The sequence below is a fragment of the Eurosta solidaginis genome, chromosome 5, assembly GCF_040869045.1.
Source record: "Eurosta solidaginis isolate ZX-2024a chromosome 5, ASM4086904v1, whole genome shotgun sequence".
NCBI lineage: Eukaryota > Metazoa > Arthropoda > Insecta > Diptera > Tephritidae > Eurosta > Eurosta solidaginis.
In genome coordinates, this window is record NC_090323.1 from 247,410,133 (window position 1) to 247,437,754 (window position 27,622).

At 34.5% G+C, this 27,622-nt stretch overlaps 2 protein-coding genes and 1 long non-coding RNA gene across 5 annotated transcripts in view; 2 read left to right on the plus strand and 1 right to left on the minus strand.

The window, feature by feature from the left end:
- The window catches only part of LOC137253109 (uncharacterized), a 486,773-nt gene that overhangs the window by 177,391 nt on the left and 281,760 nt on the right, over window positions 1-27,622 (plus strand). The window lies entirely within an intron of this gene.
- On the plus strand, window positions 569-27,569 carry dyl (dusky-like). 3 transcript variants are annotated; one of them, XR_010953726.1, is made up of 5 exons: window positions 569-670; window positions 1,461-1,633; window positions 1,700-1,908; window positions 19,353-24,517; window positions 24,586-27,569. XR_010953726.1 is itself a non-coding variant. In XM_067789459.1 (4 exons), the coding sequence occupies exons 3-4, from the start codon at window positions 1,846-1,848 to the stop codon at window positions 21,099-21,101; spliced, it is 1,812 nt and encodes a 603-aa protein (XP_067645560.1). In that variant the 5' UTR covers window positions 569-670; window positions 1,461-1,633; window positions 1,700-1,845; the 3' UTR covers window positions 21,102-27,569. The 3 variants fall into 3 exon arrangements, 2 of the variants coding, with proteins under 2 accessions (XP_067645560.1, XP_067645561.1); XM_067789459.1 differs by having other exon boundaries at window positions 19,353-27,569; XM_067789460.1 differs by lacking the exon at window positions 569-670 and having other exon boundaries at window positions 1,484-1,505; window positions 19,353-27,569.
- On the minus strand, window positions 16,659-20,804 carry LOC137253102 (uncharacterized). Its single transcript, XR_010953727.1, has 3 exons — window positions 19,340-20,804; window positions 18,988-19,240; window positions 16,659-17,297 (listed from the first exon to the last, which is right to left on the minus strand). It is a non-coding gene; the product is annotated as an uncharacterized lncRNA (long non-coding RNA).

Genomic DNA, 27,622 nt, shown 5'->3' on the forward strand with positions numbered 1-27,622 from the left:
TTTACTATTTCGAAATTAAGGCTACAAACAAATGCGCTGACTCTTTGCTCGATGACAGCAGGTACTTCACTTACTGGAAAACCTTTTTAATGACATTCGCCATAGCTATCTAAGTTATCGATAAATATAACGATTTTTATTTTAAATAACAGTTTTTTATCGATATATGTAATAATCTATTTAAACTTAATAAAATATTAATCTTATGCACGATGTTGAAACTAAGTTCTGTCGCCATATCTGTCCAATTATATTGTTCATAAGCGATGACAGTTTACAAGGGATATGTACGTGTGGATCATGGTCATTTTTATCATTCATCTCATTTGCGTTGGCGTGAATACATGCAGTTTAGTTTTTCTCTTTGTTTTGTTATTGTAACTGTCACATTGTTGTTAAAGCTCAACTTGTTCGTAGCCAGTCCAATGCAAATGACTTTCAGTTGCTCTTGTGTTCATGAAACATTTTTAATAACACTGTTGTTTGTATGTATGTATTATCAATTAACTGCAAACTAAATTTATTGTTGTTGTATGTTGTCAGTTTTGTGCCTTTCGTTAAGTCGGTTGTTGGCAGTGATCGTGTTGTTTCTGTAGAAAAATAGAAAGTGGTCCATAGTACCTACTCTCACTTTGTTGCTACAATACGCGCACCGCCAATTTGTGCAACGGTATATATTTTTTTAATGTCTTTGTATTGTGAATGCCCAACCGCAGAAATTACGATTTTTTTATCAATTAAAACATATTTTTGTAATAGAAGTATACATTTTTTAACGACATTAACTATTTTAATATTAGCGAATTGATATTTATAACGATTATGGTATTCAGAAACAAAATTTTTATATATGTACATTACCGGTCAGTACTGGAATTCTGTAACTCTTTTAATAATATTCGCCATCGCTATATAACAAATCAATAAATTTAACAATTTTGATTTACAATAACAATTGTTTATGGATCAACTATCAGACTTAATAAAATTGTCAATAACCCAGCGATTTCGAAACTGAGCTAGTGGAGAGCACATGCTCTATTTCAAGTGAATAATCGTAAGTTAAAACTTCATCAACTCGCATCACTAAAAGTTAGTGAATTGCTGTGAGGACTGTGCTTTACACGTGTGCAAACTTACGACAAAGGTTAACGAATATCGATATTTATTGAAATAGAAGTCATTATATTGAACGATTCTTTATATAGCTATGGCGAATGTCGTAAAAAAGTTACAGAATTCTTTACATAGCTATGGCGAATATCGTAAAAAATTATTCTTGAAAGTCGATTATACAGCGATGGCGATTATCGTTAAAAAGTTATAGAAATGCACTGCAGTAGTGGAGTTCACTAACTTTTTAACGGTTTTTAGTGATCGATATAGTGGCGAGTCGATAACTATAACGATTTTGATATTCAGTATCCATATTTTAACGATATTTGTTAAATTTATTGCAGCTACTGTCGCTAAATTATGGAAGATAATTTTAAAATTGTCAAAAGGTATTAGCTGGAACTCCATAATTTGCCATATAAACTTATAATAATGGTTGCCTCGTTAGACATGTTAAACTGAGTTGTCGTAAGCGGAAAATCGATAGCTTGAATCTCGACAAATCTCATCGATAAAAGTTAATGAATTCTATCATTAAACAATAAAATACTCCTAATTAACTTACAACTTTTTTTATTTTCAGATATCTCTCTAAACGGTGTGGTGGCTTGATTCCGCCTCGTAGTCGGGTATATATGTACATGTCGGATAAGTTTAGCTAAAACTTTTTGTGGCATCTAAAATTACACATACATATCTAACCAAATCCAAAACACAAACATACATAAAATGTGGCGACAATTACGGCCCTATGCGCTCGCGCCGTTAATCTTATTAATGTTCATAGCGAAGGTGAGTTATTCAACACTATGATGGAAAACATAGGTGTGTTTAGTATATTCACCACTGTGGAGTGTACCAGTAGGGGAATTCACTATCTTTTTCAACCACATTTTCCATTGCTTTATTTGCGAATGGATAACTATAACGATTTCGTTATTCAGTAAATATTTTGTATCGATATTTGTTTATCTACTATCAGCTGTGATCTTAAATAAACGGCAAGTAAATTAGTTGCGTTAAAAATCACGTAATTAATACTTCTGGCAATTTTAGTTAAACAAGAAAATCGGATTTTTAATTAAATACCTTCAAACACGAAAAGCTACTTTATAAATCAAATGGCATTTGAGTGCTTGGCGTACGTTTTATCACAAAATGAAGAATTACTAAGTCCCTCGCCAGTGGACAGACACCTTCTTAGAAAAGTAGATAACCCATTCCACTTGAATGCAACGGAGGTTCGAAAGCTGTACCGACTAACCCCAGACTTGTCTCATGATATTATTTCTCAACTTGATGGTCAAATAAGGGGTACAAGAATAGCTGCAATATCAACAGAGAAAAAAAAAGAAATTAATACCGCATTTACTTACCTTTTGTTAAAATAGGTAAAAACTTCACAAAAATGGCTTTTAAAAGCAGTTAGTATACGGAATTTATTTATTTTTGGCATTCCTTTTGTGCTTGTCGCATTTTTTAGGTTTCGTTAAGCTGTGCTGCCACCTTTCTACTATTAAAATAAAATTTAAATGTCATTTATTTCGAGTCGTTAAAACTAAGTTAGTGAATAGTCCAATCGATAAGGCAAGCGACAAAATCGTTAATTAAAATCTCGACAAAACGCATCGTTGTAAGTTAGTGAATTCCCCCACTGCTCATATAATATTTATCTATAGTGTACTAATTTATGTAGTTCATTTTGCAACCCGAGTTAAAAGTTTAACTACATTACCAGTAGTTAGTGAACTGTTTGTATGGAAATTCGCTATAGCTATATAATGAATCAATATACATACGTATATAACGATATCGGCTTTCACTAACCCTATCTGTAACTCTTTTAACGGCATTCGCCATCGCTATATAATGTAACAATAATTGTCAATAACATTTTTTTGGCGATATTCGTTTGATAATAGTGGAATTTTCTAATTTCTAACGAAGCGGCTTATCGCTTATTTATTAGTTTAAATGGAAGAATAATAGAATTCCAGCTACTACCGTTAGCAATCTTAAAAATATGTAGTGGAATTTACTAACTTTTTTAACCGCTTATTGCGAATCGATAACTATAACGATTTCGTAACTATTTGTATCGATATTTGTTTATAGACGATCATCTGTGTTGTTAAATAAACGGCAAGTAAATTGGCTGCATTAAAAATCACGAAATTAATATTTCTGGCAATTTTATTTAAAAAAGAAAATCGGAACTTTAATTAAATACTTTCAAACACGAAAAGTTGCTTTATTTATAAATCAAATGGCATTTGAGTACTTGGCGTACGTTTTATCACAAGATGAAGAATTACTAAGTCCATCGCCAGTGGACAAACACCTTCTTAGAGAAGTAGATAACCCATTCCACTTGAATGCAACAGAGTTTCGAAAGCTGTACCGACTAACCCCAGACTTGGCTCATGATATTATTTCTCAACTTGATGGTAAATTAAGAAATTAATACCGCATTTACTGCCTTTTGTTAAAGTATGTAAAAAATTGAACAATAATGACTTTTAAAATCAGGTAGTATACGGAATTTATTTATTTTTGGCATTCCTATTGTACTTTTCGTATTTTTTAGGTTTCTTTAAGCTGTGCTGCCACTTTTCTACTATTAAAACGAAAACAACCCGAGTTAAAAGTTTAACTATATTACCGGTAGTTAGTGAACTGTTTGTAAGGAAATTCGCTATAGCTATATAATGAATCAATATACTTATATAACGATATCGGCTTTCACTAGCCCTATTTTATCGATATTCATTAATCGGTAATTTTCAGTGCTAGAATTCTGTAACTTTTTTGTCGACATTCGCCAATGCTATATAACATAACAATAAATATTCGATTGTAAATAAATTTTTTTTGGCAATATTCGTTTGCTATGAACACTAGTTGAATTCTCTAATCTCTAACGAAGCGATTTATCGTTTATTTTTTTTTTTTATAAATGGAAGAATAATAGAATTTAAGCTACTACCGTTAGCAATCTTAAAAATATGGTCTATAACTTAGCAACAATAGCTGATAAAAATTTAACGAATGTTGAGTATCAAAATCGTTATAGCTATCAATTCACCATGTGTCGAAAATCTATAAAAAAGTTAGTGAATTCTACTACAGTTCTTTTCGCTTAGTAATAGGCGAATATTAATTTTTTTAACGGTATTCGCTTCTCTTCAATTTAAACTTATAAAATTGTCACCACGTTAGTGACGTCGAAACTGAGTTAATGGATATCGCAATTGTTGTCGCAAGTAAAAAATCGTTAATTAACAGTTATGGATTCATAAATTCATAATCTCATACAGCGTTACTCAGATTTTACTATCAACCTCAACATCTGTAGTAACATCTCAAACTGTCAATCAGTTCTAGGTTTTTATATGAAGACGTAACCTCAATTAAATAAGTAAATACGGACGCTTGTATGTATGTCTGTAATAAGTATATATATCTATCATTGAGGCATCGGCTTGAATTTTATTTATTGACATACATACATAGTATTATATACATTTGTAAATGTATTCCAGGTAAGACGGTGTATTACACTAAATCAACACAGCTTTTTTATTGATCAATATATTGAAGATGTCGTAGAGCAAATTAACCGTTATAATAAGTGCGCCGTTCTCGGCAATCTTCTTTCACATCATCTTTCATTGTATTGTTCGTACGTTGAATTTTATGTTATGTTAAGTCAAACAGATTGCAAAAATTATAAATATTTCTTTAAATACAGTATGACTTGACAAATGCTTACACAATAAAGCCAAATAATAACCTACATACATACGTACAAAAATTTTCCCGATGGAAAAGTAGAACAATATTGTTACCTAAGCGGTTTAAAGAATTTTAGAAGTTTCAGTAGTGGAATAAACTAACAGCCAGATTCTAAATATTCCCTCGGAATTTTGTTCTCGCGGATTTTTTATTCTCGCGGAAAAATTTCTCCAATTCTTTTCTCTTAGGGAGAACAATAATTGGGGAATAGGAATTTCGAATTTTCGAAGCCAGCTGTTTTGTCAATGGAAATTTCGTTGCACATTTCTTATTTTGTTTAAAAAAAATGAAAAGAGTAATGAATTGGTGACACTGCAACATCAACAGAGGAGCATAAGAAGAAGACGAAGGCGGGATAACACAAATCCGCCGGAGTTGCTTGCTTCCATTCAGCAAAGCAATTTTCTGGCGGCCAAGTCGAGTTAAATGCGTCTTTCGTCATATGTCAAAATCTATTTAATCCTTCTAAAAAATCCTTGCGCAATTTGTGGAAAGCTGCATCAAATATACCAAGAGCTCTTCCGTTGCTTATGATATACTTTTCGACTTAAGATAAAGAATATTATGGTAGAATGTACATATTTTAGCACAAATTTTCACAAATAAGTGTTCTTTCTTAAAAGAAGCAATTTTCTTTAACTATGTGAAAAAGTCCTATGAAATGACAGAGAAATCTCCCTCTCCCTCACATTCATAATACCTACTATTCTCCCATAACCGGTTTCGGCTTTTTCGAACATTGTTCAGAATAGGAGGAAAGGAAGAAGTGAAAAAACTCACAAGGAATTTTTATTTAGAATACGAGGAATGGGAGAAGGGAACAAACTCGCTCGGAATTTTTGTTTAGAATTGGGCTGTAATTGTTTTAGTAATTTTCGTGATCAGTACATTGACGAATCGATAATCATAACAATTTTGGTTATCAGCAACCACTTCTGAACGATATTACTTAAACTTTGATAAGCTATTGTCGCTAAACTATAGAAGTTAATTTTAAGATTGTCAACCAAACATTCCGCGAACCTTCCTGTTATGTCATATTTCTGCGACCTTTTCTGTCGTGTATGGTGGTGTTTGCCAGTTCGCGCAAATGTTCGCCAAAAATCAAAATATTGTATTTTTGGCGAACATTTGCGCGAACTGTTCGTGCGTGTATGGCGAAATAGCTCATAATCGTAGTAATTTCTGAACGGAACAGACGTGCGCGGAAAAGTAAAATGGACAATGAAAAATTTATGAGTGAATTTATTGAATCTTCTCTCTTTTTTTTACGCTTAATTGCCACAGCGAGCAATATTGCTGCAGCACAATTGTTGTCCGTATTCATCGCTGTCTGAAAGAGAACCTAATGTTCGGCCAAAAGTTCGTATGGTGTATGACCAAAGCTGCGAACAAGATTGCGGAATGTTCGCGGAAATGTTCGTGTCGTGTATTTGGCGCTTTACGAAAATCGATAGAAATGGTCACTGAATACCGAAATCGTTACTTTTATCCTTTCGTTAATAAAGCGGCGGTAAATGAGGTAAAATAAATGAATCCCACTGCAGTAGCCATAAGTGCCCCTCTGAACTCTCCGTCTTCATGTTTCAATAAGAAATAGTTCGTGTGTATTTCCTCATTTTTCGTCAAAGTCAATACCAGAACTGTTTTACTTTTTAAGAGCATTGAACATCACTATGTAAAAAACGAATAAACAATAAAAATTATAGCAATATTTTTTTTTACCGATATTCGTTGATCTATTATCAGCTTTTTGCGCTAAATAACTGCCTTAGCCATAGCGGAACGATACAAGGTGGCAGCATGGTGACATACCTACAAACATAAATAAAAATTTCATGTACTTTGTTTTTGTAAATTCGATGGACAAATGTCAAAATCGTACTGCGCCGTATTTTGATGTATCAAATCAAATAAAAAAAGCTTAAAATCAGCTGTCCCATGCTGCCACCTTGTATCGTTGCGCCATGACATTAGCTTTGAAGCCACTTTTCTTCCATTTAAACTCAATGAAATTGTCATCACATAAGCGATATCGATACTAAGTTAGTGAAAAGCACAGTTCTTCTGCTCCTTGCAGCGATACAGACACCCTCAAAGGCTTTGTATAATCGTTATCGCAAGTCGATTCGTTAAAAGATAGTAAATTCTATTACAAGTTTTTCAACGCATATTTTATCATCAATATTTATTCCATTTTCTTCTTCTGCGATTTCTTCTTGAGTTTTTGTATTCACAATTCCATCACGCTGCGACTGTCGATCGCCACATTGCTGTTATTGCTCATGCAGTAATTTTCCCGATATTAGAACCTGTCATCATTCGCATAACTTTCTGATAAAAATGTCTGATATTTTTCCTATAAGGCTCCAACTCAAAAGATGTGCCAGCTAGAAAGCTGTCTCTCTTTACACTCTCGCTCACACTGTATGTTGAGTACTCAACGTGATGATGTTTTCGAAACTGAGCGACTTTCATCATCGTACTACCTGTGCTACCAGACCCGGTATTTACCATAATATACTCAGCAGCTCTATTTAAATGTTTGCTGCTACTGGCAGATATCGATAGGAACAGACAGGAGTGCCATCCATTCGAACTTATGCAGCAATGCATCTTCCGAAAAACTTTTCCTTCGAAAACCCAAGAAGCCGTTTCTTCTGATGTTAGCGTAGTACAGTGTGATCTTTGTTCGTCAATGTTTTCACACGTACATCATTCCTTTCACTCTTGTTTAATTTTACTTTTTTTTTTTTATTTCATGACTGCCACTTTTACGTCTCCTTTTAATTTGTTTAGTCTCAAACCACTTTCGATTTTAACATTCCTCAACCAGTGAACCAAAAAACAAAAACCTTGTAACACCAGCAGAAAAACTGTATACTCATTGAACTTAACATACATACATATGTAAACCAAATATGTATGTATGTATGTATGTAGAAAAAAAAACTCAATATCCGTTACATTCATACGTTATACTTAAATTGTAGCTGATTGCTTAACAAAATATAAATGAAGTTGAAATTTTTACCAAAAGCTACAACAAAGATAACCTTAGTCGATTTAATGCATGCATTTTTTATTAGTGATGCTAATGTTATCGATCAGTACCAATTACGGGATTTCGGGATTTGGAAAGATGCATCATCGGAAGGGAGATATAAGGTCAAAAGGTGAACACTTCAAATGGCCACAATGTCAAATGGTTACAATTTTAACGATAAGGACATTATGCGCATCATGCTTTTCCAAAATGGTCATAAAGTCAACTATTTTTTCATTTTGTTTCGCACCTCTACGTATTAAAATGAGATAAGAACTTATTAAACTATACCTAAGCTAAGAGAAAATTTGGAATAAAAACCGCGTTCTTTGTACTCCAAGTTTTCACCTGCGGCGTTCATTTTCCTTGTTCTGGTCTCATTTTAGTGAAAAATCGGATTTAATTCTGATCCAGAGTGGAATCGCGAGATATTCAATTCCAATTAATTCCCTGCGGGGCTACCTTTCCGAATTCCGGTGTCAGTACAGTGCAAAATCGGACTAAAAACTGGGCCGGCGATAATTTCTTTCAAATTAAAAAAAAAAATATTCAACTAAGCGTCTAACCTATCGTACGGAAGTTTTTTTGTTTTTGTGCTGATCTTAAATTTCTGTATATTGTTGTGATCTTTTTTCCCGAAATGATCATAAGGTCAAACGGAAATTTTCTAAATCACCATGGAATCAAATTAATATTAAAAATCATAAAGCCAATTGACCATTTGAAGTGGTCATCAATTCTATTGATCTTATGGCCATTTGAAGTGGACATAACGTCAGTTTATCTTTGACCTTATGTCACCCCTGTATATCATCTTCATTGTAGACGGTTTTCTGGGCCGGAACTTTTTCTATACTCAATTTACATGACCCAGCTAAGAACATTTTAGTCTTTACTTGGCACTGCGTAAACTTCATACAGCTCATAGTAAAACTTTCCTCGAAACACGCGTTCATCATAGGAACTTTTCGCTCGATTATTCTAAGGGAATTTCCATCTTCTGTTTACACTATCTATGATTTAGAGCAGGTACGATGAGAGCGGCATAAAGCGTTATCTTTATTATTTAATCGAGATATAGCCATTCTCACTTCGTCTTAGAGTTCGTAATCTCCCTGGCTATTAAGCTATGAGGAGCAGGGCTCCATTCACAACTAAAACCAGCCCTACACGCCTTTTGCTTAGTCGCCATTGTAATTCCTGTAGAAATCTGACCCAGTCTTGAAACTTTCCCATCATCTTCCAGATTTCCTGGTATCATTCGCAGGAATTGTACGTTTCACACACTCTGTGCGTCAGTTGCCAGGTCGCCATTATAATTCTTGTAGGAATATTCTTCGGTTTTACAACTTTCTGTGAGTTTCAGATTTCCGGCTAGAACTCTCAGGAATCGTTTCATTCAGCCGGCTCTTCGCTTCAGCTCTACGTTCACACACACTGCATTGACGGTGACCTTCTGAAACCCTATAATGTTCGCAGCTGCGGTTTAGTTCAGAGTGATGTAAATTTCGGGATTGGCACTGCTAATTAAGGACCATCTTTTACTGTGAGTGTCAGTCAATTTCTTCATTAAATTTGTGTAGTGGATTAGTATTGGAAATTACGTGAAATAATCAAAGGGCAAAAAAATTATGTAACGAAAATCTGTATAAGAGCAGATCAAAAATAGAAATAAAAATTGTGAAGTTGTGCAAAGAATTTATTTATTTTAAGCATTTCAATGCCCTTAGAGCATAGTACACCCAAAGAAAAATATTGTATCGCTGAGTCTAAAACTCCTCAGAGTTAGGTTAGGTTAGGTGGTAGCTGCCCTGATAAGGAAAACTCAGTGTCATGAACGTCCGTTGTGATACCACGTACAATAAAATAACGGTGACGTAGATATAGCTACTTAGAGAATCGTTGGGTAGCTACAATAAAGTTCCGAATGATACCGATCTCAACCTTGGATAAATCCTCGGGAAATCCAAGTAAGACGCGACCGAAGTACTTTCGCCTAGTTCTGGCAAAATCTTGGCAATCAAGCATAAAGTGATTTGATGATTCCACCTCATCATCCTCCATACAGCTGCAGCAGGATGGAGTGTCCAGTATAGTGAGAAAGTACCGCATGGATACCCATGGAACAGTGCCCTGTCAAACCCCCAGTGACTATTGATATGTGAGCCTTAGTGAACCCAATTATTGCGGCAGACCTCCTGCCATTCACTTTCGGCCAGAAAGATATTGCTACCCTGCAAGAGGTGGTGTCCGCCCAACGTTTACTGAGCTGACTCGAGGCCCAGCTATGGAGGAGCAAACCGCAGGTGGACAGCCGAATCCCGAAATCCCTACAACCATCTACCCGAGATATCACTATGGCTTGGGACCCAGATAATCCTAATTATAAAATAGTTCGAAGCAATCGCAAGCGAGGTCAGACACTCCCAGACTACCCTCGATTTCACTGTAGTTGAACTGAAGGCCTTGATAGCCGCTTGGCTACCAGAGTAAATGTTAAATTCCCTAACCGTAGTAGCACTGGATAGCATTCCATCCACCGCATCTTTAATCGCAGCAACTTCCCCTTGGAATACACTGCTGTGATCTGCCAACTTAAACTTGCGGCTTACATTTAGCTCATGACAAAAGACCCCCCCCCCCCCACCAACCTTTCCATCCAACTTGGACCCATTCGTGAACAAGCTAACCTGTCCCCCACCCCAGGAAATTCCTCTTCCCCCTCCTCAGAGATAGAAAGCTACAAATTATTTTACTAATTATCAGATCGAGGGTATACTGCGGCGTAGAGGTAATGTGCCGGCCTAACTAATAGGAGGTCCTCGCCTCTAGTGACAAGAACACTAAATTCAAAATACTTCAGAAAATGTTTTTAAAATATGGTCGCTTCTCGCTAGCGATTTGTAAGTCCCTCCGGATGTATTTCTGTCACGAAAAGCTTCTCAATAAAAATTTTGCCGTTCGGAGTCGACATATAGCATATGAATCCACCAACTTGTAGAAAAAATGAAAAATCAGAGGTGGCATAAAATTTTAACGGGCGTTCAAATGTATAAAAATTAGTTTTCACTTTACCGTTACTCTTGGAGGAATACGCGCCAAGTTATTATTAATCTGAAAAAAAAACGACCCGGCCTACTATGACTGTACAACAAAAAAATTAAATTACATGTCAGTAAACTCCGTTTTCAACAGAAAGATTATTTTAGGCGCACAAACCTCATATGCCTACAGACACACATACATATCTTCCACGCATAGTAATTGTAAATATATGTAATCGAATATGTAATAATTTCGAATTTTCGACGCTTACCTAAAAATGCATTTCAACGAAAACAACTGACGGCTTTTCGTTTTCGCTCTTCTTTCCTTTTGTTGATCATTATGCAACTGAAAGGTGATTAAAGTTGGGTTTTACCTAAAAATGCTTGTCGCCATCATTTTTCAATTTTTTTTTGTTTTTTGTCATGTAATTTTTCGGCAGCGAGGTGTATCGAATTTGGGCTTACATGTGTGGCATTCCACGTCAACTCAACCTATCAACCTATGTACATCACCGATTTCGATAAAATTTCGACAGGTTTTTGTATTTTTTTGACGAGCTTTCTTCAATTTGTATCATTTTTTTAAGTAGACATGCATTCTTGAAATTGTTTTTTTTTATATTTTTAGCTGTGAGTTATTTTTATTATATTTTTATATTTTATATTATTTTTTGAGGTATTTTTTTTTTTATTGAAATGTTAAAATAACCCCACCGAAACACCACATGGCTGAAAAACAATACTTTAAAAATGTTCTCAAATTTAAATTAAGCAATATACAAGGTATCCTCTTCGGCGTATGTGCTATGCTTCAATCAAATTTATATTGGAAACCACGGTAACAACTCTATTCTTAAAATTTTATACGAATACGACACTCTTGCGAATTGCCCAAATAATTTAAAATAATAACAATAAAGTTGTACAAAATTTCATTTTTATTGGAATTTTTTCTTCATTCAAGGTTCGATTCGAGCTCAAGGCCAGAACAATAATTTTTGTGATAATTATTGCTTTTTTTTAATTTTTCAATAATTAAAAAACATAAACATTATTTTTCTGGCCTTGAGCTGCAATCGAACGAACCCTGGATCCTTTATCAAGAGGCCGATAAAACAAAAGCAATTTTTTTCTTCATTTACAAAGAAAAATTGTTGAAACATATAATGCATTAAAAAATTGTTTAATGGAATAAGAAAAATTTTAAAAATATTCACCAAAAAAAATAATTTGAAAAAAAAAAAATACTTTAGTCGTACAACATTTCATTTTTGTTAAACTTTTTTTTCATTTATTAAAAAATGTGTTCAAAAATATACCAAAAAATGCATATCTCCCGATTGATTAAAAAAATATTTTAATGCAAAAACGATAATTTAATACAATTCACAAAAAAAAAACAATAATAAAAAAAATACTTAAGTAGGACAACATTTAATTTCCGAATGTAATTCTTTTTTTTTTAATAAAAACATATTGTAAGATCGCGGGTTTGAATCCAGCTTAAGGCCTAACAATAATTATTTTATCATTATTATTGTTATGATACATTTTTTTCTTAATTGAAAAAATTTTAAATTAGAAAATTGTTAAAAAAAAATATTGTGCAAAAAAATACTATTTTGTAAATATCGATAAACACATATATCAACCTTTAATAAATTTTTTTTTTCATATGAAATGTGTTTTTATATAAAAATTTTGTTGATTTAAAATGATTGTGATTTGTTAAACATCAACTTTTAATATTTAAAATAAAATATTAAATAATCAATCAAGGACATTTTAACTTTTTTTTAATGGAAATACATAAATTTAACAGTTTCCAAAAAAAATTGTTTTTTCAATTGTCAGGTTTTATTTTAATGCAAAAACAATAACTTAAAAAAAATTAAAAACAAAAATTATTACATTTCTATTTGAATTTTGTTTTCATTTATTAAAAAAATGCCAAAACAATAGTATAATAAAAATAGTATAATAAATGATTATCTTAAATTAATCAAAAATGTTAAAAAAAAAACAAATTTCGATGAAATCAGTGATGTAAATCCAGCGATAGGATGAGTTGCCAAGGAATGTTCCATAGCAAGTAACACAAGGTAACACAAAGTATGTGTAAATATTAGACTGATCAAAAAAAAAAAAAAAAACATTTTTTTGCTAACAGCATAGACCTTTTAATGTTAAAAATTTGAACATGAGTTCTTCATTTTAATTTTGAAATGGACTTACGTGGCGGTTTTAACTATAGAAGGGCGCTTATCTGGCGTTTGGTTTAATATTATACCGCTGAACTCGCCTTGTCGAGCAGGATGAATCAAGATGAATCACTAAAAACCTTTTATTGAAATTAAGAAGCAGGAGAGAGGAAAATAAGGTCGCAAGCATTCCGATCAGTTGAGCTTGGTGAACGAAGGTAGCTGAAAGGCAGTGAGCTAAAGCACTGTTATCAGTGTACGTAAGGGAGTGACGGGCGAGTCCGAACAGATATGAAGAGAAAGCATGGGTACGAAACAGATGGAGTATAAGAGCTCTTTCACAGTACCGGGTAGTATTACAAATTACTCAGCGCTTTGGAGCCACAGTCAACCCATACAAACGGGATAAGGGCACTTGGCATGGACCCGTTAGGTCGGTGAAGTAGGTTTAAGGCAGTTCGCTAGCAAAAACTTTGACTCAAGAAACTCTCGCTACTACAATTGGTATGAAGAAGAAGAAGCTTCTGAGCAAACTGAGAAGGTGGCGATCGGATTAAGGCGATAAGACTAAAATTGTATCAATATCATATATATTATTTCTAATTGCTGTTTTATGTACGGGTCCCTTTTTCGCTCTTATCTGGAATCGAAATCTAAATAAAGATTTGGTTGTAAAGATAGAGACTCGGACTATTAGCGAGCTTTGGGCAGTTTTGGTCGTAGTGCTTTTGTTTAGCTATATTTTATTAAAATAATTTGTTAAAAATAAACGATTGTGAGCACACGAAGAAATCTATTTGTACTCTGGCACTATTTTGAATATTTGCACTGCATTACCGGTAGTTGCTACCATACGCCAGATGATTTCTGTTCATATTTGATAAGAGACTTTTATATTGGTTGCGCAAGATGCGCACGGGTCCGGCTCGTTTTTTTATAAAAAATATTTTCGCATAGTCTCAATAGCATAGCTTAAGAGGCTTATATTACCTGTGTTTTTTTACATCTATTTACGTTTGCCCTTAAACTTTATATGGACTGCTAAGCGTTAAACGTTATCTACTCTTCTGAAATTGCTGCGCATAAAATTAGTACTCCTAAATTTCAATACGCATTATACTCAGATGCAACTGAAGTATGTGTCTATGTATCACATCTACAAATGGTGTGTGTTCACTATTAATCGCAGCCGATTCAGCTATATGTTCAGCCCTATTCTGCATTTCGACTTGGATTGGAATGTTTTCGATTTGGCACTTTTGGTATTCTGTCTTCCAATCTCTTTCGATCCAACTTCGAATCGTTCGATTTTGTGTATTCTGCATTTCGATCGTAGTTCCGTTTTTCTAAGTTGCAAATTAGTTGGCGGAAAAATATTTTCTTTTTTATTAATTTATAACAGAATTTTAACAAAAATGTAAGTAAAACTTGTTAAGAAACGTAAAAGGCTTAATGATGATTGTTTTTTATATGTTTCCAGGTCAAAAACAATATGTCGATGTCGAAGTTTTTGGACGTATTTGCCCCACAAAAGTATCTAACACATACTTGAAAGCATCCTTGTTAAGTCGAAAGTTTTTTTTTGAACCTAAATAAGAAAATAAATTAAACTTTACCACAATTCGTCACTCATCTCAAATGGATTATACAAATCTCGCAATATTTGCATTTCCATTCTCGCCTGTCCATTTTCGTATGCGTTGCTTTCCAACTCCACAAATAATGCCGCGGCTATTGATTCCATTATAATAGACAGCTATAATTTGTGTATGTTCGTTGGGTCCAGTTATATGCCAAAGCAAGCTGCCGGAGTAGAGGAAGGTGAAGCGAAAACGTAAACAATCCTTGCGGAAAGAATAAGGGAATATTTAGAATAAGGTGCCACGATTTTCCAACTTTTCTTTTTTTCGAGGGGTGGCGGGGGTCCTAAAAATCACAAAATTATCATCCGCAACTCTAGGAAACTCTTAGTTTATGAAATATAAGCCTTTTAATTTCCAAATTTAGTAAAATTTCAACTTAAGTCCTGCACTTAAAATTCGGGTCGGACATGTCGATAGCGATACCAAAAGACGCGTATTTGCGTCAACATTCAGAATCCGAAAGCAGAAACTACATTTTTTATCTCGTTTAAAAGTTATTCGCGGAAAACCCGTCGGTACTATTGTCGCTTTTTTCGTTGTTGCAATTAAACAAACGAAAACAAATGAAGGTGGTGAATAGTGTTGCCAGCTCCGCAACAACATCTTTTTAACTTTGGTAGAAGATTATAAGGTGGTGACACGTCGACACAAATGCAAACAAACATACACTATCAATGTATTTTGTTTTGTAATTCTCTGAATAATTTGAAATTAATGTATTTAATTGGAACAAGTGCAGAATACATACATTTGTCAAAAAATAAATAAAAAATTGGACTTTATAGAGATTTTTATGCTGATTCCAACGGTAATTCTGGGTATAACACCTTTCTGCATAGGCGGCCTTCGGCCGCGCTAATAAAAAATAACCCTGGGCTACGCCATGCCAAGTCCGGGTGTGTGGTATAACTGCGTAGTACACCCTTCTGCGCAGCACCCCAAATAATATTAGACTACAATTATTAAAAGTGTTTTACAAAAACAAAATACATTAATAGTGTATGTTTGTTTGCATTTATGTCGACGTGCCACCACCTTATAATGTTCTACCATGATAAAAAGATATTGTTGCGGAGCTGGCAACACTATTCACCACCGTCACTTGTTTAATTGCAACAACGAAAAAAGCGACAATAGTACCGACGGGTTTTCCGCGAATAACTTTTAAACGATATAAAAAAATGTAGTTTCTGCTTTCGGATTCTGAATCTTGACGCAAATACGCGTCTTTTGATACCGCTATCGACATGTGCGACCCGAATTTTAAGTGCAGGACTTAAGTTGAAATTTTACTAAATTTGGAAATTAAAAAGCTTATATTTCATAAACTAAGAGTTTCCTAGAGTTGCGGATGATAATTTTGTGATTTTTGGGACCCCCTCTACCCCTACAAATCAGCAAAAGTTTGAAAATCGCGGCACCTTATATAAAACCCAACCCAAGAATAAATAAACCTTTATAAAGTATTTTAGGCCAGTGCAATGAATTTAGCATCCATAAAATTCAGAAAATGTCAACTATATTCGTGCAGGAATCCGTTTTAACACGGCAGAAAATTAGCTAAAAGAACGACAAAAACACACAATTATGAAAGCTATTCACTCAAAAAAAATATAACACTGCGGCAATATATTCTGTTGCCTTTTTGTACAAAAGGGCGTGGATAATAAAATATATACGTTTTTAAGTGTTTTTTACAAATTTTCTTTAATTTATTTTGTTCCAATGTTCACACATTCCGTACAAACAGCAGATTTCGAAAAATCATTTGTTCTTCCTCTTCTCGTTACGATTCCGTCGTAATGCAGAATACCCAACTTCGATTAAAGCGGAGCGTAGAACGGGAACGTAATCGAAATGCAGATTAGGGGTGGTTATATACTACAGCCATCAGAGGTTTGTGTCTAAGCTTTTCGGTACAACATGTTCTATAGCTAGTTGCCGCTATATGGGTCTCCCAAGTATTATCTAGGCGAGGATATGCGTTTTTTACGCGCAAACGTAAACGTATACGCGTGTAAAAAAACACGGCTATTATTTTCACATTAAGGCATGCCTTTCGTGGAGGCGACGAAAATTCCAAAGGCTTGAAGGGTTAAACAATTCATTACCGCGTTAGTAGACGCCCAAAAGCCTACGGTTACAACAACAACCAGGGCATATATTTTAGCAGATCTTTTCGTAGACCAAAACTAAAATTGTTATTTTTCTAAACGGTCTAATACGCATTTGAATTAATCTATGCACACCATTTGGAAAAAATAGACATATGAGCTTGCATATTTACAACAATTTATAGTTCATTATTCAATCGAAAGTGGGTTTTTTAATTTTTGGTATGTATGCATTGTATGTAAATGCCCGCTTATCAGTTTCCGTTAAAGCCTCGACATGAGTGATAGTTTTCGAAAATTCGTTTAAACGGCAGCAATCAACTCAAATTGAATAGCTTAAAACAAGTAAATTGAGAATATACAAATAATAACAAGCAAGGAAGGCTAAGTTCGGGTGTAACCGAACATTACATACTCAGCTGAGAGCTTCGGAGACAAAATAAGGGAAAATCACCATTTAGGAAAATGAACCTAGGGTAACCCTGGAATGTGTTTGTATGACATAGGTATCAAATGGAAGGTGGAAATGAGTATTTTAAAAGGGAGTGGGCCTTAGTTCTATAGGTTGACGCCTTTTAGAGGTATCGCCATAAAGGCGGATCAGGGGTGACTCTAAAATGTGTTTGTACGATATGGCTATCAAATTAAAGGTATTAATGAGGGTTTTAAAAGGGAGTTGCCCTTATTGGTATATGTGAAGACGTTTTCGAAATATCGACCAAAATGTGGACCAGGGTGACCCAGAACATCATCTGTCGGGTATCACTAATTTATTTATATATGTAATACCACGAACAGTATTCCATGATTCCGAGGGATTTTGGTTTCGCCCTGCAGAACTTTTTCATTTTCTTCTACTTAATATGGTAGCTGTCAAACCCATTTTACAAAGTTTTTTCTAAAGTTATATTTTGCGTCACAAAAACCAATCCAATCACCATGTTTCATTGCCTTTTTCGTATTTGGTATAGAATTATGGCATTTTTTTCATTTTTCGAAATTTTCGATATCGAAAAGTGGGCGTGGTCATAGTCGGATTTCGGCCATTTTTAATACGTGAACTAAGTTTAGTAAAGATATATCGATTTTTGGTCAAGTTATCGTGTTAACGGCCGAGCGGAGGGACAGACGGTCGACTGTGTGTAAAAACTGGGCGTTGCTTCAACCGATTGCGCCCATTTTCACAGAAACAGTTATCGTCATAGAAACTATGGCCCTACCAAATTTTACAAGGATTGCTAAATTTTTGTTCGACTTATCGCATTAAAATTATTCTAGACGAATTAAATGAAAAAGGGCGGAGCAACGCCCATTTTGAAATTTTCTTTTATTTTTGTATTTTGTTGCACCATATCATTACTGAAGTTGAATGTTGACATAATTTACTTATATACTGTAAAGATATTAACTGTTTTGTTAAAATTTTACTTTCAAAAAAATTTTTTTTTAAGTGGGCATGTTTGTCATCCGATTTTGCTAATTTTTATTTAGCACACATATAGTAATAGGAGTAACGTTCCTGCCAAATTTTATCATGATATCTTCAACGATTGCCAAATTACAGCATGCAAAACTTCTTTTAAAAATGGGCGGTGCTACGCTCATTGTCCAAAATTTTACTAATTTTCTATTTTGCGTCATAAGGTCAAGTTTCATTGCTTTATCCGTCCTTGGTAATGAATTATCGCACTTTTCCGGTTTTTCCGAATTTTCGATATCTAAAAAGTGGGCGTGCTTCTAGTCCGATTTCGTTCATTTTAAATTTCGATCTGAGATGAGTGCCCAGGAACCTACATACCAAATTTCATCAAGATACCTCAAAATTGACTCAAGTTATCGTGTTTACGGACGGACGGACATGGCTAAATCAATTTCTTTTTTCGCCCGGATCATTTTGATATATAGTAGCATATATCTATCTCGATTAGTTTATGCCGTTACGGATTACCGTTATGCGAACAAAATTAATATACTCTGCGAGCTCTGCTCAGCTGAGTAAGATAATAATAACTGGTCGTGATATACCTATGAGGTTAAGATGGATGGATCAGAGGAGACCCTCTGACGTGTGGTTCTCTTACCGCTTTTTTAGCATTTTCAGGTCAAATTAAACTTTAATGATGAATGAATGTTGATGATTGCGGGGGCGTTATGCCCCTCCTCATCCCTCTTTCTCTAAGCTGTAACAGTCCTGCCGCCCAGAAATCTGATGATCATAGACAATTTCATTGCCAATCCTATTAATGCTCTCCAACTGTTTGTTACAAGCCAAAGTTATCTAAGAACAGGGTAAACGATGTTCGGGTTCATGGAATTCTTTACCTGTTTATATTAACTGATCTTTTTTTTTTTTTGCTTTTTCTAACTTTAACTGTACCTTCTCATTTCAGGATGCCCTCTGCGATGGACCACACGTTGACTCTGCATCGTTACCGCTCGAACACAGATCCGTCTATGGACCACCAGCGCCCTCCCCAGTTTACGGTGCACAACAGGGTCCTATACCCGCAGGTGTTAGTAATGAAATTTCGGACGAAGCATGGCCGCTCTCCGCCACCAACGACAGTCCACAAATTAAGCATCTGCAAGTACAATGCGAAAAGACGCATATGCGTGTTAACATCGAGTTTGATCGTCCATTTTACGGTATGATCTTTTCGAAAGGTTTCTACAGTGATCCACATTGTGTGCATCTAAAACCGGGCACCGGGCATCTGAGTGCAACCTTCGAAATCTTCCTCAACAGTTGTGGCATGACGAGCTCCGCTAATCACAATTCGGCGGGTTATGGCGCTCCCACACCTTCGGGTAGTTATGTAGAGAATACTATAATTATACAATATGATCCGTATGTACAAGAGGTGTGGGATCAAGCAAGAAAGCTACGTTGCACTTGGTATGATTTCTATGAGAAGGCTGTTACATTCCGTCCTTTCCAAGTTGATATGTTGCATGCGGTTACAGCTAACTTCCTCGGTGATAATCTACAATGTTGGATGCAAATACAAGTAGGCAAAGGACCATGGGCTTCGGAAGTTTCAGGCATTGTAAAAATTGGTCAAACAATGACTATGGTGCTGGCTATTAAAGACGATGAGAATAAATTTGATATGTTGGTGCGTAATTGTGTAGCACATGATGGCAAGCGTGCGCCAATACAGCTTGTCGATCAAAATGGTTGCGTAGTGCGTCCGAAAATTATGAGTAAATTCCAGAAAATTAAAAACTTTGGACCTTCAGCATCGGTAGTTAGTTTTGCATACTTCCAAGCGTTTAAATTCCCAGACTCTATGAATGTGCACTTCCAATGCGTAATACAAGTGTGTCGCTACAACTGTCCAGAACCCAAGTGTGGACTCAGTTTGCCGGGTGGTGAATATGGTGTGCCACAAATTGGTAATAATGCGCTGTCTGCGGAATATGGTGCACCAGAACCTTACGATCGCAACGATTATCCATTGGGTGGTGGTGGTGGTAGTGGTCCACCACCTGCAGCCTATCCAGATCCACGTCATCAGGTAGCCGATGCTACAGGAGCCTACTCAGAAAATCAACCTGACGTCGTACCATCCCCACAAGCACAAACCTCAGGTGTAACAACACCCGAAGCGGGACTACCAAGTTCACAAGCGACACCTCAATCGGCTAACGATTTACATATGCCACCACCACCATTACCCGGACAACCGGGTCAATATAATACAGTAAAACGTAAGGATGATGTTGAAGGTGGTAACTTGGTATCGCTAGGCGGACGTCCACGTTCCGTTGAAGGACTTGATGATTTGCGTGGCGTACGTAGACGACGTGATACGTTCGATATTGTGGTGAAACCACGTCATATTTACAAACGTGAAACACAAGAGATGACAGATGTCAATACAAGCCGTACCATACAAGTGGTGGCGCCGGGTGATGTCAATTTTGCGCTCAATAATAATGCGAATAACGAGACTGTTGTTATACAATCGGCACGATCAGCTGATCCTGAAACGATTTGTATGTCGGTGCCGAGTTTTGTTGGTGGTCTGGTAATGTTATTGTTGGTGCTCGCTGTAGCATCTCTAGTCGCTGCATTCCTGTTTGTACGAGTACGGCATTTTGATCGGAAGGGTATTTCCATGGCGTATGTTAACTAAGTAGGGACTAAAATAAAAAAATTAAAAAAAAAAACGAATCGAAGAATTGATAGTGCGAACGTGACGAGTCACGTTAAACTACTTCAACAAATTGCATCATATAAAAATATATGTCCACATAAGACCGTGTATAAAAAGCAAAGTTCCTTGTACGCCACGCAATATGAGATATTTTTGCAAAGCGGTATTGAAATTAAAAATTGTCTGGTCAGTCTAATTTCCCTTACCACTGAATTCAAAATTCATGATGGTCTGTTCTCAAATCGTATGCTCTAGACCAATCGGGCAACAAATGCCAAAGATATGAAGAAAAATTAAAAAAAGAAAAGTTTAGAGTGCCCGGAAAAAACATTTTTTTTTCTCCAGAACTATATTGCAAAAGTATCTCATATTGGTCAGCGTAAAATCAACTTTTCTTTCTTGGTGGAATTAAGTGCACATAGGTACATTCAAACATGTACACGAATATTAGGGTGGAGCAAAATATAAAGAATAGTTAAGCTTTGGTTTAGACTTTGTAGCTGTAAAAAAATTAATACAAACCGAAAAATTTGTGAAACCAGCTTATATAAAACTTGGATTTGAAAAATTAAATATCTTACTTAGTTAACTGATTCAAAACTTCCAAAACTTCGTGACAAGCTACTCTGAAAGTTAATCTTTTATCAAACATTTTTGAGAAAAAAAATATTAGGCCCACTTGCAGAAACTTTTAACTCAGAGTAAATTTCTGAGCTTGAGCTCGCATGAGAAGCTAGCTGTGGTGAAAAAGATAACTTGCCGTTTTAAAAAAAAGTATAATGCTTTTAAATATACAATATAAAAATTGATATTTTTTAATTTTTTTTAATTTGGGAAATTAACTTTTTTAATATTTTTTATTATGTATTTCTTTTTGTTGCAGACTCAAAATGTATCTCTCAAAAATAAGTTTGAAAACGTTTGAAAAAAAAAATAATAATAGCGTATTAAATTGTTTTTCAAAGTTTTAAATGTTCTATTTACCATCAATATTTCAAAGTTAACACTTTCAAACTTTTTCCGATTATAAGGACTTATTTAAGGGAAACTAATGCCTTGAACAAACAAAGAGTTTAATAGATAAAATTTAATTAAATTTTTGAAAAAGCAAAAATTACTTTAATATTTGAACCTCGTAACTTTTTTAAATTCATAAGCTCGGTACCCACATTATAAGAAAACACTCAATAAAAATTATACGAATGTTTTTTTTTTCTTATTTGAAAAATAGTAGTGGCCAAGTAATTTTAACATATCCTTTATCTCTCTGGTCTCTATGAAACGACGTTATTTCCCTAGAAGACACAAAACTCAGATTCAGCAAAGCAGCAGATAGAAAATTTGTCAAAATTATTCGAATTGAAAATACACTTCAGTAAAGAAAAATACACTAAACACTTGTGCTTAAAAAATAGCACAATCCTATGAAAAAATTAAAAATATAGTCACTGTTATCCCTGGTATTTAACCGAATGTGTTCCTACAGGGTCGTTGCTCAAGAGATAATGAGACGCACATTTTTTTCTTGGCTAAACCGGGGCTTCTTTGTACATGTTTGCTAAAATATCTTTAGAAAAAGTATGTATTTTCTTTAGGGGGGATACTACTTGGCAAACGAAATTTTGTTAAGCAATTCTTGAGCATCTTTTTGTATGAAATTTTTCATTTCTAGCGATTGGATATCGTGGTTTAAATTATAAATTTTAAAAGCAATAACATTTTTTTTTAACCACTGCGTTGGTGTGTAGAGTAAAAAATCAAATTTTCGTTTCAAAGATATATATGTATAAGCTAAAGTTTATTTTTTTATTTCTCTCCACTCTAATGTTTATAAAGTATATGCAAATAGCAGAGTGTAAGTGTACTTTTGGAAAACACTTTTCAACCATTGATACGTACATACATACATCTTTCTTGAACTCATCATAACAAAGCCGAGCTTAATTTAAACAAATTTCACAACTTATAATTTATTTTATTTATTTATTTATTTTATCTACTGTACGAAATGTAAAAAAAAAATAATTTGGTTTGATTTATTTTTTGAAGACGCAGATTCTTTCATATTAGAATACTATTTTAAGGTTTATCGACTGTTTAAATGTAAGGCGAATCCATACCAGGTGGTGGCAAAGCTAATTAAACCAATTCGCCGTGCAGAAAGTCAAAAGAAAATTTAAATTGTTTCGATTAACTGACATATTAAAGTACAAGGGGTTGTATGGAAAATAATCAAGAAGAAGCAAACGGCTGTTGGGATACCAACAGCTGGTACTGAATGGTATGGATTCGCCTTCGTCTGGAGTTTGACGTAATTTGAGGAAGTTCCACTGTGACGTATTTGCAAGGCAAATCCAAGGCGAATCTATACTAGGTGGTGGCAAAGTGAATTCAACCAATTCGCTGTGCGGAAGAATGCCAAGTCAAAAGAAAATTTTCATTGATTTCGATTAACTGACATGGTGTAGTACAAGGCGCTGTATGGAAAATTATCAAGAAGCAATCAGCTGATTGGATAACACCACCTATAATGAATTCGCCTTGGGCGAATCTATACCAGGTGGTGGCAAAGCGAATTCAATCAATTCGCCGTACAGAAGAACGTCAAAACAAAAGAAAATTTTCATAGATTTCGATTAACTGACATATTGTTGTACAAGGCGTTGTATGGAAAATAATCAAGAAGAAGCAATCAGCTGTTTCGATAACATCACCTGGTACTGAATTCGCCTTGCGTATTTGACATAAACTGTGTTAAGGGCCCATTACTCATACTTAGCATAGACTTGACTTGACTTGAGAACTGTCACTTACAGTTCTGTTAAATGAACATGGCATGTTACTGATTACTCAAAACTTAGCAACACTCAACTTGACTTAGAAGTCTGTTGAATTTTGATTTTCTATGTAAGTCACTTAGCGTTTACATTTCGAAATTCCATTTGTTTGTTTCCATTTCATTTTGACATTTTGTCATACAAATTGACATTTATTTTTATTTTATTTATTAATTCTTACACTCATAAATTAATGGTAGTACTCAAGATTAACTTTGTTTGAAAACCACCACTTTTTGTAGCAAATATTTCACAATAAAATGACATGTCAAGTCAAGTCTATGTTAAGTATCAGTAATGGGCCCTTTAGTTGTGAGAAATAAATTCAGCCAAATCCTTAAAAAGCTTGGCACCGCAACAAAACTATGTTTTGGAAAGTATTAGTTTTTTGTGGAATATTTTTATTTAAATTAGTATCAGTATTAGAAGGATAAATATACACAGAGCTGTTAAAATGTGCATCAAAAACGTAAAGCAATATCTTTGTGAAGCTCTTAGGAGAGTAGTGCTTCTTAAACTCTGACCTCGTTACTGGAAAAAACATACTGCAAGCGAATGGTAAGAAGTTATCCAAAAATACCAATGGAATCGAGCTGTTTGTTTGAATAACATATACCAATGAAAAGTATTCCAGACAGCTTTCTCTCAGATCAAAGTCATGAATAGTGGACCACACAGAACAAACCTAAATAATAAAAAGAGTTCGATCGAGGTTAATTTACTGTGTTGAAGGTTGATCTGTAAGTATCGCCGCAACACGGATTTTTTTGTCTTCATTCCAAATGACCTTTCTTCAGATCTCCAAGCTTCGGTATATAACTTCTCATAAGAATACCTACGATATATTAAAATCGAGAAACTGCTTCGTTCAACTCCTTGGTGTTAACCGGAAATGCAGCGTATAACTTATGCATAAACTGGAGTCCCTTTTTTACCTTCCTTTATCTTATCGATTACGCCGCTCAGAACCTTCACACAAAGTTTGTGCAGCTTGCAATGGATTAAGATCTAATAGTGGAAAATATAATATGGTGTATGTTTGCGATGTAGCCAAATTCGGAGCAACCGTTATTGATTAGAATGCGAGCGATCAAGATACATCTTTTCCGCCCGATTCCTTAGATGTATGTATGTATGCTCTTGTTCTGTATCTGCCCGGAACGGCTTGTTTAACGTCAAAAAATATACCCAAATATCGACGTGTTAAGCGTCCCTAAGTCTTACCCAGAAACATTTCCTATGCTCTACACAAACAACACATGTTTCAGATGCTTCACGCTTCATATTTATATAAGAGGGAAGTTGAATGGTAGAGAAAATATCGTATAGAGACCATTATTTTTTAAGGATGTGGTAGCGCTGTTAAAAACACAATTTATGTCAAATGGGGGCAATGGCGTAGAAGAAGTGGAACTACCGCTCTGTATTTGTATAATGATATTGCCAATGGTAGAAATCACAGCGGAGCTTTTTGGGAAAACATTTTTTTTTGCATATTCGATACATTTTTTTCAAAGAAAGAAAACAAGCATTGTGCAGTTTTTAAAATGTGACCGAATATGCCCGAAGCCACACAAAATGCTGTAGATTAGGGGTTCTCTGCAAAATAATTTCTTACTTAAGGCAGGCCCCATTACTGATACTTAGCATAGAATTTACTTGAGCACTGTCACTTACAGTTCTGTTAATGAACATTGCATGTTACCGATTACTCAAAACTTAGCAACACTTTTATAGCGTTTTCTTTTCTGAAATAAATTGTTGCCTAATAGAGTTACCCGTACCCCAGAAAATTTTCAACATTTATAGCAGAGCCGGCCACACAAATACTAAAACAATTACATAAGGGTTTGTAAAAATTGAGTGACAATTCCCCACAGTGTGCTAAAAGAAAATGTGGACTGTGAAGTTCGAAATTAAAAAGGACTCTGGTTATTTGATTTCAAGCTTATCCTTACAATATTTACTTATATTCATATAACTAAGAACGTGGAGGTCGAGCTAGCCAGATAAAACTTTTTTATAAAAGAAGATATGGTGTTTCTTCAATGCAAAATTTACTTAAAAAAATCACTTTTTCATTAAGAAAGAATTATAAAACGAAGTAAATGTAAAGATAGAAATATATATTTTCAAAACATAGTTATTCAATAAAAAAAAAAATTTTTTTTAATTAATAAAATTAAGTAGAACGTATAAAAAGTTACTTATATTAAATTTTCAATATTTATTAATAATTAATTAATTATTATTAATTATTAATATTTAAATTGTCAATATTAATATGTGTGTTCAAAGGAACTTAATAAGACTAACTAAAACGTATTAAAAGTCACTTTAACATTGCAGCATATTGTTTTTATTATGTGCCCAAAAAGTAGCATAGACTTTTCGTTTTGCATTCACTGTTGATTTTAGTGAGTGACAAGCGAAAGCAAACGATCGTGATCGCACATCGTTAGTGGCTGTGTGAAAATACGAACTCAAATTGCACAATGTGCAACTTTTGGTCGGCTCTGATTGATTGTATACAAAGAACATTTCAACTCACCATATTCACTCATATTAACAGAGTATATGTGGAACTTAAGAGCGAATTGAGAGTTTCACTGCCACACCGCCATTTGATACGAGGTAAAAGTGTAACGCTTTTGCGTTGCGAGCAGGCAACAATTTTCGCAAAAGAACGAATTATCCCATAAAGGCGTTGCCTGTTTTTAGAATAGAACAACAACCCTTGCGCGGCGTACAAAAAGCGTAACACTTTAGCCAGAAAAGAAAACGCTATAACTTGACTTAGAAGTCTGTTTAATTTTGATTTTCTATGTAGGTTCTAAGTGGCGTTTCCATTTTGAGATGCCATTTGTTTGTTTCCATTTCGGTAGCAAAATCCTGAGCCAGATAAATAATTTTGCATGTAAATGCAACAACAACGATTTGAGCCAGATAAATCCAGATAGAAGTCTGGTTCAATTTGTGAGCCAGATAATTTGTTAATTACTTCTTTTTAGTTTGGCAACGCTGCCTTTAATAAACCTACTTTTTCAAAAATAGATGTCGCTGCTTAGCCTTTCGCCGTATGAGTTAAATGAAAAACAACGAACGTGTGCGAAAATTTCACGACATCTGCTTCTGAAGTCTCTTAATGATCCAGAGCATTCCCGTGAGAATTGACATTTATTGATTATGATGCCAGATTGTATGCGCTAAGTGGAGTATAATCGTGGCTAAGTTGCCAAGTTTACGCCAAGTCAAGTCAAGTCTATGCTAAGTATCAGTAATGGAGGCTTTACTCATCATTTGCAGGCTAAACTTTCGCATTTGCTGTTATTTAAAATTGCATTTTCGCAACGTCCCTATTATTCACATAATTTTGTTTTAATGATGTCATTGCTCCAGTTTGCATATGTCGTTTTAACCTAAGTTTCTGTTTAAAATAAATTTATTTAAATAATATTAAAGGAAATAAAATATTTATTATAAAGTATAATTTACGAATAAATTCGAAGTAAACGCGAAAAATATCGTATAAATAAGTTAATGTAGCAACATGTGTATATATTAATTTATTTTTATTTAATAGACTTGAATAAATTTGTATTTGACATGTCGTTTTCTGTTTTATTTCATACCAAGTGTCAGTAGCGGATCGTGAGCTTGGCT

Bases quoted from the DNA above. Each gene is read 5' to 3' on its own strand.
- dyl (XM_067789459.1), top strand. From the start codon at position 1,846: ATGTGGCGACAATTACGGCCCTATGCGCTCGCGCCGTTAATCTTATTA. The intron at 1,909-19,352 runs GTGAGTTATTCA...TTCTCATTTCAG, and splicing joins TATTAATGTTCATAGCGAAG to GATGCCCTCTGCGATGGACC.